Below are 18,176 nucleotides of genomic sequence, written 5' to 3' on the forward strand. Positions count from 1 at the left end.
TGGGACTGCTTGCGCCTTGGGAGGGAAGGGAGGGCAACTGGCAAGGGCTGGGGCTGATGGGACTGCTTGCGCCTTGGGAGGGAAGGGTGGGCAACTGGCAAGGGCTGGGGCTGATGGGACTGCTTGCGCCTTGGGAGGGAAGGGAGGGCAAATGGCAAGGGCTGGGGCTGATGGGACTGCTTGCGCCTTGGGAGGGAAGCGCAGGCTGTCCTTGCTGTTTGCCTGTGTGCCCCCCCCAGCCCCCCCCTGGCAGAGGCAGAAACGGCTCCTCCTCTTTCGTTTGAGTTGCGAGTCCAGCTGAGTCTCAAACTGGATGGAGGGAATCCTTTGGGATCGCTTCCCTCCCACCTTCACCCCCTGAGAAATAATGTCAGAAGCAGCCGGATCTCTTAGAACCAAAAATAAATCCGGTGTTGAACTTTGTGATGAGGTTTTCCCATCTGAATAAATTGATAACTAGATTTTTTGCTAGGGTGAGGCATCAGGTCCTCGAACTGGAAAATAAATCTGTGTGGCCCTTTTTAATTCCAGCCGTGGCCACTGAAACCCTGAGTAGGTTCCTTGCCTGGCTTAATTCAGGCATGATGTTGGTTCTTAGAACCAGAAAACATCTCAATGGCCCTTTTTAACGCTAGATGTGCCGGTGATTGATAATAGATTTTATAGTTTTCTGCCTGGTGTAAATTTAGCCCTGGCGATGGATCTTAGAACCAGGAAGAAATCCTCATGGGCCTTTTAAATGACCAGTGTGTGGCCAGTGCTTGGAAAGAGATTTCTGTTTTTCCACCTGGGAATAATTTTATCCTTGCCTGTTGTTTAAAATGTGTAAGTTATGTTTTGACTGGTAAATAATTCTGACACACAGTATGCGGCTGTCCCCTCACTAATTTTGATTTCTTCTGTCACACACATTTATCTTTTGGTTTCTGAAGTATTTGTAAATGGGATCCAGACTTTATAACATTCTGTTTGACGTGTATGTTTTGTAATAAAGCTGAATTTTACTCCGGATTTACTGTTGTTAAGTAGTTGTGATGCCTATGGTAGATGCCTCTTTTTATGTATCCTTTATATGTATCCGTTCTTATCACCGTCTCTTCACCAAGAGATACCTGTTGTGATATTCATGTATTTGAACACAAAAGTTGTGTTTTCTTTCTTCTGTGAGAAATCTGTTGGTGTTTCTTTTATACCTCACCTTTTTATTAAAAATGTCATTTTAAATTAGTGAATTATTTAACCCATCACGGTATTTTATCATTGCTTTTGTAATTTTTACAATTATAAACATGTGACTTTTTATCCTTAAAATATTGGATGATATTTTTATGTATTTTACCTGTATTGTGTTTTGCATTGTACAAACTGTTGCAGCTGGGTTATGCTTGGAAGATGTGATGCTTGTGTTAAACAATAAAGTGTTTGAAACTACTTTCAACTGTATTTGTGATCCTGCAGTGAGGAGCTTGGACCTGTTGGGCACCTGGTGCTCCTGCTCTTCGTTGAAGTCACGGAGGATCACCTTTTGTAAGGATTTGGGGTTTGGGTGTGCTCAGAAATGTCCTGTTCTACCAAAATAAACTTCCAATGAAATAATTGTTCATAAAATTATTTTTGATTTCTCTCTGTCTCTCTCTCTCTCTCTCTCTCTCACACACACACACACACACACACACACACACACACACACACGCTATCCAGTACACACACACACACACACACACACTATCCAGTAACTGTGCCTTAGGGAAAAAGATGCCATGGACTTATCTGGCCACAGGAGGGCAGCACTCCCTGCTCTGCCATCCTCCGTGTCCTATTAGAAATGAAGTTTTAGCTCCAGGAATTCTCTCTTATATTCCCTGCAGCCTCTTCGGTGGCTGCTTGGAGCTTCCATCAAAGGAAGGAAGGAAGGGAGAGAATAAAAATAAGCCACTCCGGGGCTCCTCTGCCAAATGTTACAGCACACGCCGGCCACAGGGGGGCAGACCTTGCTGCTTTGAGTAAACTCGGTTTGATGGGGGTTTGCTTGTTATGTGTATTCCTTTATCAAAGGTGCACAAAAAGCACCGAGTTGTAGGAATCCTAATTAAGTCCCTAGAATCCTTGATCAGGGCTTGATGAAAGGTGTCCATAAGGGGGGCAGAATTTCCTGCTTTTACCAGCTGGACGTGGGGTGAAGAGAATCGGAGTCCTGCCACTAGACCTCCCACTTGCTATCGGTACAGCCTCCACAAAACGGCGCGCGTGCCCACAGAGAGGGCTCTGAGTGCCGCCTCTGGCACACGGGGCCATAGGTTCGCCAACACTGCACTAGGACAGTCATGTCATGGAGTAAGGGGCTCTTGAACCCTCGTCCTTATTGGTCCCAGGATGGTCCGGAATTGCACCGTTGAAACATTTAAAATTCCATGGAACATCCCGGGTGCAAAAAGACGGGGTTTAAGGTCTGGAAGAGGTGGCACAACTCACCGACAGCCAACGTCATCACCTGTAGCTCCTTCTGCGCCTGCTTCACCATTTTGCTCTTCTGCAGGGGGGTGGCCCTGCAGCAGATGACCGCGCGGACCTTCCTTGCAAGCTGCATGAACGTGTCCTTCACCTTTTTGTGCAGAGCAAAGTCCAGCGTCGGCCCGTTTATGATTAAGGCAAAGCTCCCGGCGGACGCCGCCGTTCCTGGGGTGTTGTCCGCCTTTGGGGTGCCAGTCCTGGTATCGATATCTTCCAAAATGCTTTTTGCTTTAAGGGCACAGGTCTCCTGGTTGGGAAAAGAGAAAAAAAAAGACTTAAGTGAGATTAAAGTTTCACCTCAGTTGCTTGTAAGGCTCCATTGTGGTCCTAACCCGGGGACCCCCTGTGCTGGGAAGACCCTCTCCTTTTCAGCCCTGAGATCATACAAAGATATAACATTTGTAGGGGGGGGCAAATAAGTTCTTCCACCAGACGCACCAAATTCTCGCTGTCCAGGGTGAAAAGCTTGTCCGACCCGTCCAATAATTTGCAGGAATAAGCAATATTGATGGCCGTCTCCTTTTTATCGCCCGTTAGCATCCAAATATTAATTCCCGCTTTCCGAAGAGCCGCTATGGTTTCTGGAACCCCCTCTTGCAACCGGTCTTCAATTCCAGTGGCGCCTATTTAAAATAAAAATAAAAACCCAGTTTCACGAGGTTCCAATGACTAGTTCCTTCGAAATAATAATAATAATAATAATAATAATAATAATAATAATAATAATAATAATAATAATAATAATAATAATAATAATAATAATAATAATAATAATATAATAGTAGTAGTAGTAGTAGTAGTAGTAGTAATGATAAAGTTGGAAGGGACCTTGGAGGTCATCTAGTCCAACCCCCTGCTCAGGCAGGAAACCCTAGACCATTTCTGACAAATGGCTGTCCAGTCTCTTCTTAAAAACCTCCAGTGTTGGAGCATTCACAGCTTCTGGAGGCGGGTTGTTCCACCGGTTCAAAACACTTCACCCACAGTCCAAACCGTCCCTTTGGCATTTAAAAGCTACACTTTCCTGAAATGGGAAGCCCAAAACTTTTCAGAAAGTAAGGGTTTTGTAACTGGGACTAGAAAAAAAGAAAAAGAAACAAATTGTGTTAGCTTTGCCTAACTACGGCTATCTCCCTTCTGTAAATCAGCGTTTGCGTCAGGGGCCGATTTCACACAAGTGCGGGAAACAAGTCCATGATGTGATGTACTGAGGAGGGAATAAGGGCCCGTACAGGAATGATGGATATCTTCTTTACATATGTGATAACTCTATTTGTCTGACTATTGATTGGCTAGCAAAGTTTATAAAGCAATACCACGAACTTTCTAAGCCAGAGGTGCCCAGCCTTTTGCGCCCCAGAGACCGCTTCCTGCATTTTTAAAACTTCAGCATCCGTTTGTTTTCCCAACTCACCCAACAGAGTCAATTTGTTTTCAAGTCTCTCCGCTGACTCCAGAAGTAGCTGTTCTCGGTTTTCTATGCTGCTCTCGGCTACATATTGTCCTTTTAGCCACTCTTCATACTCCTCGTTGCTCAGCACCTGAATGCCCCCCCCCCCAAAAAAAAATACACCATAAGAGAATGGCAACGCTGACATTGCAACTGGCCGTGGGACACGAGTTTGCACTAATATCAAAGAAACGGTGGAGTAGAATCCTTAAACAAGTAAGGGTGCCAAAGGAGGGACAAAATGAAGGACAAAAATTAAAAAATATATAGTTTTTATTTGTTTTAAGTAATTGAATTGGATTGTTGGAATTGTTCCGTGGTGAGTAGCCCTGCAATGAGTTGGGGAGGAGGAGGAGGAGGAGGAGGAGGAGGAGGAAGAAGAAGAAATTGAAGGAGAAAGAGGAGGAGGAGAAAGAGGAGGAGGAGGAGGAAGAGAATCTATTCAACCCTCTATCCCAAATATAAGGAGCCATAATCCACGTTTAAGGTGGGCAACTATCCCTGCCTTTACAACTTGTGGACTTCAACTCCCAGAATTCCTGAGCCAGCATGGATTGGAACATATATTCCCCATGGCACAAAAGAGCAGCTTATCCCTAGGAAGAATCTATATTATTCATTATTTTCAGCAGTGGATTGAACCACACCAATAAACAGGGATGTCTGATTATGCCCTGGCTGCTGTTTCCTAAACTAGGGGGGGAGGAAATATGAAGTCGATTTTTTTTTCATATCAGACATCTTTAAAAAGGAGATTCTTGTGAATTCTTTAGGCGTCATCCTTTTTTTGCAAAATTACCTTCATAGAGATACAAAGCGTGCGTAGTCCTTGTCTGGCATAATCGTTTAAGTGCCTCTGCGTTCTTTCTTGGACCATCTTCCTCTGTGCCGCTATTTTATCTTTGCCTGAATTTAAATAAAAGACGGGGCAGAGAATACTAAATATATAAGACTTTGGGAAAATAACTCAATCAATTCTCTTGGCTCTGTGGTTAGGTGATCAGAACTCAAAGCCTTGGCAACTGACTCCTATTTATGACGGTCGCGGCCCCTAACCTGTTAATCCCAGGTCCAGCAAATTCATGATGGCGGCGTCTGCTCCTTTCGTGTACACCACCACTTGGTTTAACATGGGATGCTTCACCACCACGGACATACGTTTGCGGACGGAGTCGAAAGGCAACAGGTGCAAAAGCTGGAACGTTAGCATTCCCAAAGACGCAAAGTCGATCTGCACCTGATCGGGACTTCTAGCTTTCAAGGTGCATTGGTAAGCCCTGGCAGCGTGCACCAAGGCCGCTTCGTCGGGACTCTCGGCCTCGTAACAGATCTCTGGAATATTTAACGACTCGTACGACAATCGGTCCGGGCGGTCTTCCGGTAATCTTAAAATGTCTGGCTTTTTGGGGCTAGGGGACCCCGCTGGCATTTCCAGAGTGTCCAATAACTGTGCTGGCGAGGACGGAAACTTCACATGAACAGATAACTTTTCAGGGGTTTTGGCACTCTCTTTTTGTCCTCCTGAAGAATCTGGACTTTGCAAGCTCGTTCTGCGGCTCGACAATCTTTGGAAGATATTTTTAAATTCGCCCAGGTTTAAAGCCGGCATCTTGACCATGGAAGACCACCTCCTCTGTAAAACAAGGAATGATCTATAAATATTCAAAAATGGATTACAGTCTGGGGGGTCTCTCCAGAGGCACGATCCCGTGTCGTAAATCAATATACAGCTCAACACGCAGTATAATCCCAAAATGAAACAATGGAAGGAAACTAATCAAGGAGAGAACCAACCTAGAACTAACGAGAAATTACCTAACATGGAAGACAATCAACCAGTGGAACAGCTTGCCACTGGAAGTTGTGGCTGCTCCATTCCTGGAGGTTTTCAAGAAGACACTGAACGGCTACTTGTCTGGAATGGTATAAGGTCTCCTGCTTGAGCAGGGGGTTGGACTAGAAGACCTCCAAGGTCCTGCTATATGGAAGATCTGGGATTCTCTATCCTCTATACCAGGGGTAGGCAACCTGAGCATGGCTGGAGTCATAAAAGAGCCAAGGTTGCCTACCCCTGCTCTATACTCACCCTAAGTCGTGGTTGGTCAGGTTCTGAGACGACCACCGTGTTGCAAATTGCCAGGGCTATGAAGAATTCAGTGATGTACACTATTTCCGGGATCAGTTTCTGTTTGCCTGGATAGTAGTATGCTCTGGATGAGACCCGGTTCACTTTTTTTAATAGTCGCATATCTGGCACAACGTCCGTCTCCTGTGGGTAATATTAAAAGAACAAAGTCAGGGGGGTTTTTTTCTTCCCCATTTTAGTCGTGTGCCGATTTGTTATTTTTTTAAAAAGTGTTTTCTAACGATTGTCAAGGTCATAATTTAACAGCTAACCAGCTGATGTAATGTACGAGGTAGGATGGAATGATGGGAATGACTCAGCAGGGTCTGTGTCTCTTTAAGAGCCTTTGTATAAACGGCAAGGTTCAGGTGTGCTGTGCTGTCTCTCTTCCCTTCTTTCTGTTGTAACTGCGGTGGCTTGGATCCTGCTGCATTAGCCCGCGTAGGCAGATTGTTCCTAGTGTATGATATTGTAGATAGTGTAAGATAAACCACCACTTAATACAAACCACTGTTTACTGTGTTCACGCCTGGGTTATCCCGGCGCAATAAGACTCTGCACGCTCTGACGCCTATCTCTTCCAAAGTAGGGAAAACTGCATTTTAAGTCACCTTCAGGTAAAATGGCCGAGAACAGGGGTCGTAAATAATTTATTTTGGGGAGGGGGGGTCAATAAAGAAGCGTCTGAACAGAGGAGAACAGGTTGGCAACTCTGCTGGGCTCTCGCGCAGAGACGGGTTGATTTGGGAACCCTTACCAGAGGGCTGCTGAAAGCGAGGTGTCTCCAGCTACCAAGTCCCATGCTGCTGGTCCTGGGAAGAATCCGGGTATTCAGAAATTCGCTGGACCTGTGGCTGAAGAACCTCGCCCTGGCTGCGTGCCTCAGCGAAGAGTGGGAGGAGAAAAAGGCTGCGTCCTCTTCTTCCTCTTCGTAATCTTGATACGTTTCCAGTCTTTTGGCTAGTTGTGGAGAAAAAACAGCTGTGTTACGGGCAGTCCTCGGCTTATGAAACCACAACGGAGCACCCCGAATCTCGGTTGCAAACCAAGACACCTGGTTGCCCCACTTTTCATTCACCTGACCGTGGGGGGTCGCAAGTGTGAAAAATGGTCCCCGGTCACTTTTTTCGGTGCTTGAATGGACACTAAGTGAACCGTTGTAAACTGAGGACTATTTGTGGACCCCTCTTCAAGAGAAATGATTGAGGCTGACCTTAAATTTAATTTTTTTTAAAAAAAATAATCATCAAATTGTCTAGTGGATTAGGCATACCTATAAATCGGGGCACCTCAGAAGCGTTGATACGAATTATCAAAATATTTGCTGTCTAGTTTCCAGGTTCCTTTCGCTAAGTGGACCGCTGTAAACCGAGGACTGGTTGTCTTTTATCAAAAGGAGCCCCTCCGTGGATTTGCCCTCCGTCTTACCATTTTCTTCGTGGCCGTATTCTAATCCCGCAATGCTACATCTCCGAAACACCATTTTATTCTCTGTCAGCGTTCCGGTTTTGTCCGAGAAAATGTATTCGATCTGGCCCAGATCTTCTGCGATATTCAGCGATCCGCACTGAATCTTTCGATCGGAGGCTTCGTCGTATAAATCCAGGTCATTCCGGATCAGAAAGATGTGTCCCAGTTTCACAAATTCAATGGACACGTAGAGAGAGATTGGGATCAAGACCTGAGAGGCGATTTATAATTATAAATTGGCAACAGCCACCTCTTAACAAAGAAAACTTACATAAGGTGTCCTATATAGATGGCACTTACCACCTGCTAGGTTAGCCAAAGGGTTTAAAAATGTTAAACATTTAACAAAAACGTTTTAAAATAGATCTAGCAAATGTTGGAAACGTCACCCCAAATCTGGCACGTATTGTGGTGGGTGGACCTGTGTTAAAGCAAAAAAAAATTTGGACAAAAATACACATCTGGTTAGGAAAGATGTTAAGATTTTTTTTTTTTAGTTTTAAAAGGGTTTTATTAATTTTTTTCTATACAATTCAGTAGTACTTATTCAACCAACGTGTTGTCTGAGTTGATCATTCACTAAGACAAATTTAATTCCTAACCCTTTATTCTTTTCTCCAGTGATTCACTTAACAACAGTGGCGAGAAAGGTCGTAAAACGGGACAAACTTCACCTAACAAATGTTTTCCTTGGCCACAGAAATTTTGAGCTGAATTCTAGTGGTAAGTCCAGGACTGCCTGTACAAGAAAAACATTGCTTTGACCCAGTCCTTTCAGGATCACAGGGACATAAATCAAAAAAGTTGGAGGGAACAAGCTGTGAAATTACCTGCAATAAAATGATCATCGTCCAGAACATTAAAAAACCTCCCAATTCTGCACGGAGTTCTTTTCCGCTTGCGTAGAGAGGGGGTCTCTCGTGGGCACTTAGCCAATGCCGGTGGCCTTTAAGGAAAGGAAAGGAAAGGAAAGATTTGGGGCAATTAAACATCAAACGATCAACATGATTTACTGTTCTTTAAAACAATGGCAGAAGAGCCTATATCAAAAGTATACGTTGCATAATAAAAGTTTTCGGTCTTAAGCTAAATTACTTGATATTAAAAGAGCTATCATGTTGTTCTTGGTATATTGCTCTTTCTCTCTCTCTCTCTCTCTCTCTCTCCAATCAGGCTTAGCAAATTTGAAAGACTGAAAGTAAAATAAGAAACAAACAAACAAAAAATTCAAATAAACAAATTTTAAAAAGCTTTTGACTTTCCCCCTTTTATACATCAGTTAGCCTCGCCTTTAACTTACCGATCGCCCCGATAAAACACATCACTATCAGAAGCAACACACACCAGAGGATGTCTTTGTTCATTCTCTTCTCTAGTTTACTTCGCTTGTAGCGAGCTCCTGTTGTGTTTAACATGGCTTTTGTTTCGTGACCTTGCAACACAAACAAAACACACACACACACACACATTGGATGTTTCAATGCAAAGAAAATCCTTAACTCATGCTTATGCAGTGCTTACACGATCTGTTCTGAATCACGTGAACTTCGATCAATCAATAAGAATAGAGCTGGAAGGGGCCTTGGAGGTCTTCTAGTCCAACCCCCCCCCCCGCTCAAGCAGGAGACCCTATACCGTTCTGAATATCAGAGTTAGAAGGGACCGTGGAGGTCTTCTAGTCCAGCCCCCCCCCCCAAGCAGGAGAACCTATACCATCTCAGACAAGTGACTGTCCAGTCTCTTCTTAAAAACCTCCAGTGATGGAGCACCCACAACTTCTGGTGGCAAGCTGTTCCACTGGTTAATTGTCCTCACTGTCAGGAAATTCCTCCTTAATTCCAGGCTGCTTCTCTCCGCTGCCTCCAGAAGCAGTGAATGCTCCAACACTGGAAGTTTTTAAGAAGAGACTGGACAGCCATTTGTCTGAAATGGTATAGGGTTTCCTGCCTGAGCAGGGGGTTGGACTAGATGACCTCCAAGGTCCCTTCCAACTTTATTATTATTATTATTATTATTATTATTATTATTATTATTATTATTATTATTACTACTACTACTACTACTACTACTACTACTATTATTATTATTATTATTATTATTATTATTATTATTATTATTATTAACATAGACAATATGTCCATGCAATTTACAGAACTTCGCTTCCTTTCCATTTAACTGCTCAAAGTTCTGGAACCGTGTTTTGTGACTTCCTAATTGACCCAACGAAGGGGCCGATACCTCTTTCGCTCCCGCACAACCCAGGCATGGCACCCACCTGCGTACACCACAATCCCGACAACAGCTTCGGTGTTTCTGACAATACATCCACGCATCAACAGGTTGTCCTTATTTAGGCCCACTCGCTCCTGATCCACATTCTCACTGTAACGTACGGAAATCTAAGATTAATTCTCACGGTTGTGAAATGAATCTGGCTTCTTCCCCCTTGACTTCGCTTGTCAGAAGATCGCAAAAGGGGATCGTGTGACCCCCAGGAGACGCCACGACCGTCGTAAGTACGAATCCCCCTTCTCGGTTTTAATACGATGTGCTATTTCGGTGCAATATATTTAGATTTTTAATACGCTATTATTTAGGCCTCTTAGAAAATTAAATATGGTTAAGAGGAAAACGGGAAATTCTAGCAATATTAATTATAGAGTTATGGATGTGAGCTGGGGACACCGCGACCGTCGTAAGTAGGAGTCAGTTACCAAGCTTCGGGATTTTGGATCACGTGACCCTGGGATGCTGCAAAGGTCCCAAATATGAAAAACGGTCCTAACTCGTGTTTATCGGTGCCTTCATAACTTTGGTCACTAAGTGAACTGTTGTAAATTGAGGACTATTATGGTCCTGCTTAGGAAAGGAGCACCCCACGTTTTGTTTTGTTTCTCCTCAAACGGAAGAAGGATGTTTCAGAGCAACTTCAAAAATACTTACATGAAGCCCCGGAAGGAGTTAAGGTCATTGTTCGGACTCTCACATTCTATTCTGCATATAATTTCTTCTGGATTAATTTCATAGGCCTGCAAAAGAGGAAGATCCCCCCACAAAAAAATAAAATCCAGGTGCAGAATGTTATAATTTCTAGAAATAATGAGATTTCTATCTAGCCGACACGAGGACATGGGTGCGTTTGCTTTTGCTAAAATGTCCATCCTTGGGGGCTGGACCCAAATATTTAGGTAATGGTTAGCTGTGGGGGGAAATATATGCAATAAAAGGGAAGGACGGGAAACGGTCCCAAGGCACTTTTTCCAGTACCATCGTAACTTGGGTCACTAAGTGAACGGTTGTAAGTTGAGGATTACTCATGTTTTCTCAATACCTGCTCAGCAAAGCCTTTTACCACCTGCCTCTGCTTCAGGTTGGTCTCTCCGTCCAGGCTTGAGGTCTCAAGGTGGCAGATTCCATCCCCGTCACTGGAATAGATCAGGATCATGTCCGCTGGAATCTCCTCGTTACACGACAGTCGGATAAAGTCACCCACGGCAACGTCGCTCCAAAACCTATTCACGTAGTCCCTCGCTTTTCTGGAAAAAGAAGGGAAAAGGGGGGGAGCTCAAAAAAGCTCCGTCAAGTCAACGGAAAACAAGAGCGTGCCGTGGTTTGATACAGGCCAGTCCTCTACTTACAACGGTTTAGTGGCCGTTCGAAGTTACAACATGACGCAGGAGCATTTTTCACACTTACGGCGGTCGCAGCATCCCTGTGGCCGTTAAAACCGAGGCCTCACTATGTTGCACAGGCCGCGTTACATACCTACAATACGCCCTGGTGACGAAATTGTTTATCTTCTTGTCGAGTTTGTACTTTGTGTAGTCCTCCAGGCCGTCTTTCACTGCAATAATGGTGAGAACCACACACAGGGGGATCATGGTGATTTCCTTCCTAAAGGCCTCCACCGCTGGAACCCAGTTAAGCAACACTATAAATAGGAAGTACAGATTGGCAACTCTGAAATAGAACAAAATACACACACAGGTAAACATACGAGACGCAGTGTGTCTAATCAGAACATTATGTATTCACAAACTGTAAGTATTTATCATATGCATTCTCAAATATCCGCATTTTTGTCTCTTTTTTGACTTAAATATTCCGTTTAAATAGTTCAGCTTTGGTTACCGCAGTGTAAAAAACATGTTGAGACTCTAGAATAGAAACAGAATAGAAATAGAAAGAACAGAACAGAATATAGAATATAGAATTAGAATATGGAATGGAATAGAACAGAACAGAAAATAATGGAATGGAATGGAATAGAGATTAGATTAGAATAGAATAGAATTACAGAATAGAAATTAGAATAGAATAGAATAGAATAGAATAGAATAGAATAGAATAGAATAGAATAGGATTACAGAATAGAATAGAATAGAATTCTTTATTGGCCAAGTGTGATTGGACACACAAGGAATTTGTCTCCAGTGCATAAGCTCTCAGTGTACACACAAGCCACAAGTGATAAATAATGATCATAATCATAAAATACAATCTTCATAAATGATATAACACTCAGTCTGACAGTCATAAGATACTAAATAAAAGCAACCAACACAAATCATAAGAAACCAACAACACAGTTATAGTCATGAGATGCTAAAGGAATAGATAATAGGAAAAATGAGAAGGATAATAGTAAAACAGCTCTGCCAGGGCATAAGAGAGTGCCGTGGGAATTAGTTGTTTGGCAGAATGATGGCATGAGGGGGAAAACTCTCTTTGTGTCTAGTTGAATTATGAATTCTGGTCATATAACTCAAATAAAACAAGTAAACAAATGAATCACCTATGGAACTGTTCAAAGAGATTCCTCGGTATAAAGGACCAAAACCGGTATTTTGTCGTCCGTATTTTGTTTTTCACGTAAAGGTTGGTGACTTTTTTATGCTCTTCTTTAAAATGGGTCGACCAAGGAATAACTACTCTGTGTTTCTTCGATTTTTCAGGCATCAGTAAAGTGTCACAACTCGGAGCGTTGGGCTTAACTTTGTTCTGCCTGCCGAAGGGCGGTATCAGCCACCGGCGACAATATCGCACTCCCCACAGCCTCTCTCCCATCTTCTGAGAAAAAGCACCCGATAAACCTGGAAGAAAAAGGAACAGAATATATTTAGTTGAGTGGTCGTTGCAAACCCAAATCCCCACCCCGGTCCTTTTTGCTTTTCAGCTTCTTATTCAATCCTCTTAATTTTAATAGTTTTGTGCAGTGCCCTTTTGATGTGGCTACACAGATACTGTACATTTTTGAATGACTGGACTAGAAGACCTCCTGTATTGAAAGTGTCTCCTGCTTGAGCAGGGGGCTGGACTAGAAGACCTCCGAGGTCCCTTCCAGCTCTCTTATTCTGTATTGAAAGTGTCTCCTGCTTGAGCAGGGGGCTGGACTAGAAGACCTCCGAGGTCCCTTCCAGCTCTCTTATTCTGTATTGAAAGTGTCTCCTGCTTGAGCAGGGGGCTGGACTAGAAGACCTCCGAGGTCCCTTCCAACTCTGTCATTCTGTATTGAAAGTGTCTCCTGCTTGAGCAGGGGGCTGGACTAGAAGACCTCCGAGGTCCCTTCCAACTCTGTCATTCTGTATTGAAAGTGTCTCCTGCTTGAGCAGGGGGCTGGACTAGAAGACCTCCACGGTCACTTCCGGCTCTCTTATTCTGTATTGAAAGTGTCTCCTGCTTGAGCAGGGGGCTGGACTAGAAGACCTCCGAGGTCCCTTCCAGCTCTCTTATTCTGTATTGAAAGTGTCTCCTGCTTGAGCAGGGGGCTGGACTAGAAGACCTCCGAGGTCCCTTCCGGCTCTCTTATTCTGTATTGAAAGTGTCTCCTGCTTGAGCAGGGGGCTGGACTAGAAGACCTCCAAGGTCCCTTCCAACTCTCGTCATTCTGTTACGTTAACCAGAGTAGGGTTTTTGCCCACATCTGACCCCATAGAAAAGACATCACTAATGGTAGCTGAAGAAAGCAGGCAATTTAAAAAAAACAAAAACCATACAGGAACCTACGTGTTTGGACTCTACGTCCAATCCGAGTTTTCCAAGAAGGAAACGGAGCAGTTCCCTCAAGCCATTGTGGCTTAAAATCTTGGCCGGTGGCACCTAAGCCAGCATACCCGGGTGCCAAGCTTGGAGAAGCTCTGGAACCAGCAACTGAAGTCCATTGTTACGAACGTTCTAGAAGAGTCAAGGCAAAGAATTGTTGCAGCCCCAAGACGGCTCTCCCGGCTTCCGTGGGTTGAAACGTGTCCTCCCACTTGCAAACACAGGCACGGCCACAACGGAGCCGAAAGCTCCTGTCGCTAAGCGAGACATTTGTTAAGTGAGACAATTGTTGAGTTTTGCTCCATTTTACGACTTTTCTTAGCAGTTGCTAAGTGAATCACTGCAGTTGTTAAGAGAGTCTGGCTCCCCCCTTGATTTGGCAGGTCAGAAGGCGGCAATATTATTATTATTATTATTATTATTATTATTATTATTATTATTATTATTATTATTATTATTATTATTATTATTATTATTATTATTATTATTATTAACTGGCAGGGATACACTAAGAGAGGCGTAATACACGCTTTGGGGTTATAAAACTACAATTCCCAGGATGGAATGCGCCTCACGTGACCGGCACCAAGGCTGCGCCTGCGCAGAACAGGCCACGGCTGGCCGCAGGCAACCACGCGTGCGCGCAACGCCCTTTAAAAAAAAAAAAAAAAAAAAGCGATCCAGGCAGACCCGCCGGGACTCTTGCGCGTGCGCAGGAGAAGATGAAGCTTTTGGAGAAATTGCCGGAGGCCGAGGCGGCGAAGGTAAGCACGGAAAGAAGGGACGAGCTTTATTATGAGCCGGACGGTTTCTGCACCACCGGAGCCCTTTCTTTCCTTTCGTTTCCCCTCGGTTCGGGCACCGAACGCTCGACGCTAGCTGCGCATGCGCAGAACGGTTCGCAGGAATCTCCGTGTTATCTGTGTGCGCATGCGCGTGTTCGTGGGGTTTGTTTTGTTTTTGGTTTTTTTGCACATGCGTAGTAGGGCGTTTTACTTCGTCTCTTCCTGTAGCATCCTTGCTGTGTTGAATAGCAGAGTTGGAAAGGGGCCTCGGAGGTCCTCTAGTCCAACCCCCTGCTCAAGCAGGAGACACTTTCACACAGAATAACAATAGCAGAGTTGGAAAGGGACCTTGGAGGTCCTCTAGTCCAGCCCCCTACTCAAGCAGGAGACACTTTCACACAGAATAACAATAGCAGAGTTGGAAAGGGGCCTCGGAGGTCCTCTAGTCCAGCCCCCTGCTCAAGCAGGAGACACTTTCACACAGAATAACAATAGCAGAGTTGGAAAGGGACCTTGGAGGTCCTCTAGTCCAGCCCCCTACTCAAGCAGGAGACACTTCCATACAGCATAACAATAGAGTTGGAAAGGGACCTTGGAGGTCCTCTAGTCCAGCCCCCTGCTCAAGCAGGAGACACTTTCACACAGAATAACAATAGCAGAGTTGGAAAGGGACCTCGGAGGTCCTCTAGTCCAGCCCCCTGCTCAAGCAGGAGACACTTTCACACAGAATAACAATAGCAGAGTTGGAAAGGGACCTTGGAGGTCCTCTAGTCCAGCCCCCTGCTCAAGCAGGATTCACTTTCATACAGAATGACAGAGCTGGAAGGGACCTTGGAGGTCTTCTAGTCCAGCCCCTTACCTGTTGCATTTGCATCTCCCGTTTCCTTTTGGAGAGATGCAACTGCGACCGTCATAAATACGAATCAATTGCCAAGTGCCTGAATTTTGAGCATGGGTGAAAAACAGTCATAAGTCCCTTTTTTCAGTGACGTCATAACTTTGGACAGTCACTAAACGAACTGCTGTAAGCCGGGGAATACCTATACTTCCGCCTAGTCGTGGCACTTAAGAAATCATGCCGTGAAAGTCCTTGTTTATGCCAATTTTTTCTCGCAGTTCCTTCACAAGGTCGTCGATGGGCTGTGTGGCTACGCTTTCCCTCGGCACCAGGACTATAACACTATTTGGGACTTAAGAGAATGGATGGAGGCTCTAGAACAAACGGCCTCGTACTTCAGGAAAACCGTTGGAAAAGACCTTTCTGATGAAGAGGTATGTATAGAAAAGAGAGACTTAATTCTGCGGGTAAAGTCAAAATTATTTCACAGGAAAAAAAAAACCGTATTAAGAACATTACAAGCCAAGCTTTATTTGTGGGGAACCTGGTTGTGGGTTTTTCTATTCAGATTTACAGGTACAATTTGCTTACGGACCCACCGGTGCATGTTTCAAAGTGACTTTCCCCCCCCTCCATTTTGTTAGTAGCTACTAGAGGATTAGCTGTATTTGCAACAAGTTGGGTGCGGGCGCCTTCAGGCAGCAGGAGATGTCGCAGACAAAAAATAACACACCTGGAGTTTCACACCTGCCTTAGGATAGTTTAGTTTTTATTGGATAAGAACTGTACTGGCATAATCGTTGCTCTTGTACCGCTAATTATTTCTTTTCTTTGTAGGCTGCTCGGCCATTGGCTGAGTTAAATCCCGACACTCAAAAAGCAATGCTGGCTTGTTTGAAAGGCAGGAAACCCGATATCAGGCAAGCCCTGATTGGAAAAACAAATGCTATTTGTTCCTCCCAGCTCTTGAATTTTGACTGGCAACTCAAGGTTAGATTAACCTTCTCACTTCTTGTCTGCATAATATTCTAGGAAGGAGATCCGTGAAGGACTCTGAAGCAAAAGCAGGGCAAAAGTAAAAGAAAGATCCTTTATTTATTTCTTTTCATGGATTCTGATTTTTAAAAAAGCAACAACCAGGTCTTAGTTGTGTTGTGTTTGCTTTCCTCTACAGCTTGCGCTTTCTAGCGATAAGTTGTCCATGCTCCAGATGCCGCTTTTAAACCTGGATCTGGATTTGTCTAGAGATGGTGACCTCAAATATATCTCTGTTGAAATGAATAAAGAGGAATTACAGGCTCTCATAAATGCCTTGGAAGCAGCAAACAAGGTGGGTCTGTCTGCTTAACTCACTTAACAAATGTTTCACTTAGCAACAATAAATGTTGGGCTCTACGGTGACTGTGTTGATAGTGGGAAACACCCAACTTAGCAGCAGACACCGAATGCTTATTTTGCCCAAAATCTGAGGGATAATTCTATGTTTAATTGAAATTACTTTTCTGGTCCTTTGTATCTCCCATTTTTACTCTTATATTTATCTTTGGGGAAAGTCATTCTGTTTCATAAAGCTTACTCTTTTTCTTATGGAAGAAATTTGGTAGCCGGTCCATAGATGTTGGAAACTGTTGGGATTTTCATATAAATGGAGACTTAATTATCCAGCCCAACAGTGTCTAAAAAGGTTAAATCACGGCAACTGGAGCAAAGTTTATTTATAGATACCTACGTTGGGGTTTTCACGGTCGGGGATTGACTGAGGAGATATGGGGGCAATCAGGTCTACACAATAAAGTTTAAAATATTATAATATAGTTGGACAATGTTATTTAATGGTTTCTATCTTTTTCATTCTTTGAAGGTTGTTTTGCAACTGAAATGAGCCCAATCTCGGAATTTCCCGGTGATGTTTATTCTAAAATGCAAAAGGATTTTTTTTCCCCCCCTGAACTGCAAAATTCAACACATAAACGAAGACGGAGAATTTTAATGGCAAGTTTAACAAAGACTCAAACTGCTAATGGGCAGTAGATCAAAATCAGTTAAGTACATTTAGGCTAAATGCCCAAAATGTGTCATAGAAGAAAGCTTGGACTGTTGCAGTATATCTGAAAAGTTTTGACGGTGCTGAAAATTCACTCGAATTCATAGGAACATCAGCAAACATTGTGTCAAATTATTCGGCGCAAAAGAAAAAGAATTTTTTTTCCCCAATTTGCTTTGGATTTGTTAAAACAATTACGTACGTTGACTACCATCTGACTGTCAGATTTGAAATGAAATAATTCATTTCTAACCTGCCTAAGAACCATGTTTTCTAGTAGAAATGTTTTCTATCTACAAATAAAAGGGAGCATCTCCACTTAAGAACATCAGTTTAAAAGCGACATTAGGAACACTCCCATTCATGTCAAGTGGGCTTACAACATTAGAGTAAATACTTGTAGGTGGGGAAAAAATCAATAAATGTTTTTAAAACTGAGTGTATGTGGAATGGATGAAACGTAGGCTGTCAAGTATGTTGCAGAATTAATACAGTGTTGAATCTTGTGGGTCTAGGACAATTTGTCGTAGGACGAGAGTTACAGTAATACCAAAAAAACAGTGGAATAGAATGATTAAAGAAAGAAGGCCAAAGGAGGGGCAAAATGAAAGGTGAAAGACAAAAAAAAAATTAAATTATTTTAAATAATTAAATTGAATTGTTGAATTCTCCCATGGCTAGTTGCCCTGCAGTGAGTTTAAAAAATAGAATAGAATAGAATAGAAGAATAGAATAGAATAGAATAGAATAGAATAGAAGAGTTGGAAGGGACCTCAGAGGTCTTCTAGTCCAGCCCCCTGCTCGAGCAGGAGATCCTAGACCATTTCAGACAAATGGTTCTTCAGTCTCTTTTGAGAAGCCTACAGTGATGGAGCATCCACACAACTTACTAAAGATTAGTTACAATCGTG

At 43.5% G+C, this 18,176-nt stretch overlaps 2 protein-coding genes across 2 annotated transcripts in view; one reads left to right on the forward strand and one right to left on the reverse strand.

Annotated features, from left to right (window-relative positions):
• Positions 1 to 12,515, reverse strand: part of ATP10D (ATPase phospholipid transporting 10D (putative)) — a 31,530-nt gene extending 19,015 nt beyond the window's left edge. The window contains exons 1-15 of the mRNA XM_029283491.1: positions 12,352 to 12,515; positions 11,322 to 11,516; positions 10,888 to 11,092; positions 10,500 to 10,585; positions 9,832 to 9,938; positions 8,857 to 8,988; positions 8,387 to 8,502; positions 7,515 to 7,767; positions 6,844 to 7,046; positions 6,048 to 6,230; positions 5,018 to 5,408; positions 4,761 to 4,867; positions 3,926 to 4,052; positions 2,950 to 3,134; positions 2,473 to 2,758 (exon numbers count right to left, since the gene is read on the reverse strand). Coding sequence (XP_029139324.1) covers positions 2,473 to 2,758; positions 2,950 to 3,134; positions 3,926 to 4,052; positions 4,761 to 4,867; positions 5,018 to 5,408; positions 6,048 to 6,230; positions 6,844 to 7,046; positions 7,515 to 7,767; positions 8,387 to 8,502; positions 8,857 to 8,988; positions 9,832 to 9,938; positions 10,500 to 10,585; positions 10,888 to 11,092; positions 11,322 to 11,516; positions 12,352 to 12,515 — 2,740 coding nt within the window. The remainder of the gene's footprint in view (positions 1 to 2,472; positions 2,759 to 2,949; positions 3,135 to 3,925; positions 4,053 to 4,760; positions 4,868 to 5,017; positions 5,409 to 6,047; positions 6,231 to 6,843; positions 7,047 to 7,514; positions 7,768 to 8,386; positions 8,503 to 8,856; positions 8,989 to 9,831; positions 9,939 to 10,499; positions 10,586 to 10,887; positions 11,093 to 11,321; positions 11,517 to 12,351) is intronic.
• Positions 12,516 to 14,276: 1,761 nt separating this feature from the next.
• On the forward strand, positions 14,277 to 17,703 carry COMMD8 (COMM domain containing 8). The gene is made up of 5 exons (XM_015812748.1): positions 14,277 to 14,362; positions 15,500 to 15,655; positions 16,059 to 16,211; positions 16,396 to 16,551; positions 17,083 to 17,703. Exons 1-5 carry the CDS (start codon positions 14,321 to 14,323, stop codon positions 17,101 to 17,103), a joined length of 528 nt encoding a protein of 175 aa, XP_015668234.1. The 5' UTR covers positions 14,277 to 14,320; the 3' UTR covers positions 17,104 to 17,703.
• Positions 17,704 to 18,176: the final 473 nt, after the last annotated feature.

The sequence above is a fragment of the Protobothrops mucrosquamatus genome, unplaced genomic scaffold, assembly GCF_001527695.2.
Source record: "Protobothrops mucrosquamatus isolate PMUCROS unplaced genomic scaffold, P.Mucros_1.0 scaffold109, whole genome shotgun sequence".
Taxonomy (NCBI): Eukaryota; Metazoa; Chordata; class Lepidosauria; order Squamata; family Viperidae; genus Protobothrops; species Protobothrops mucrosquamatus.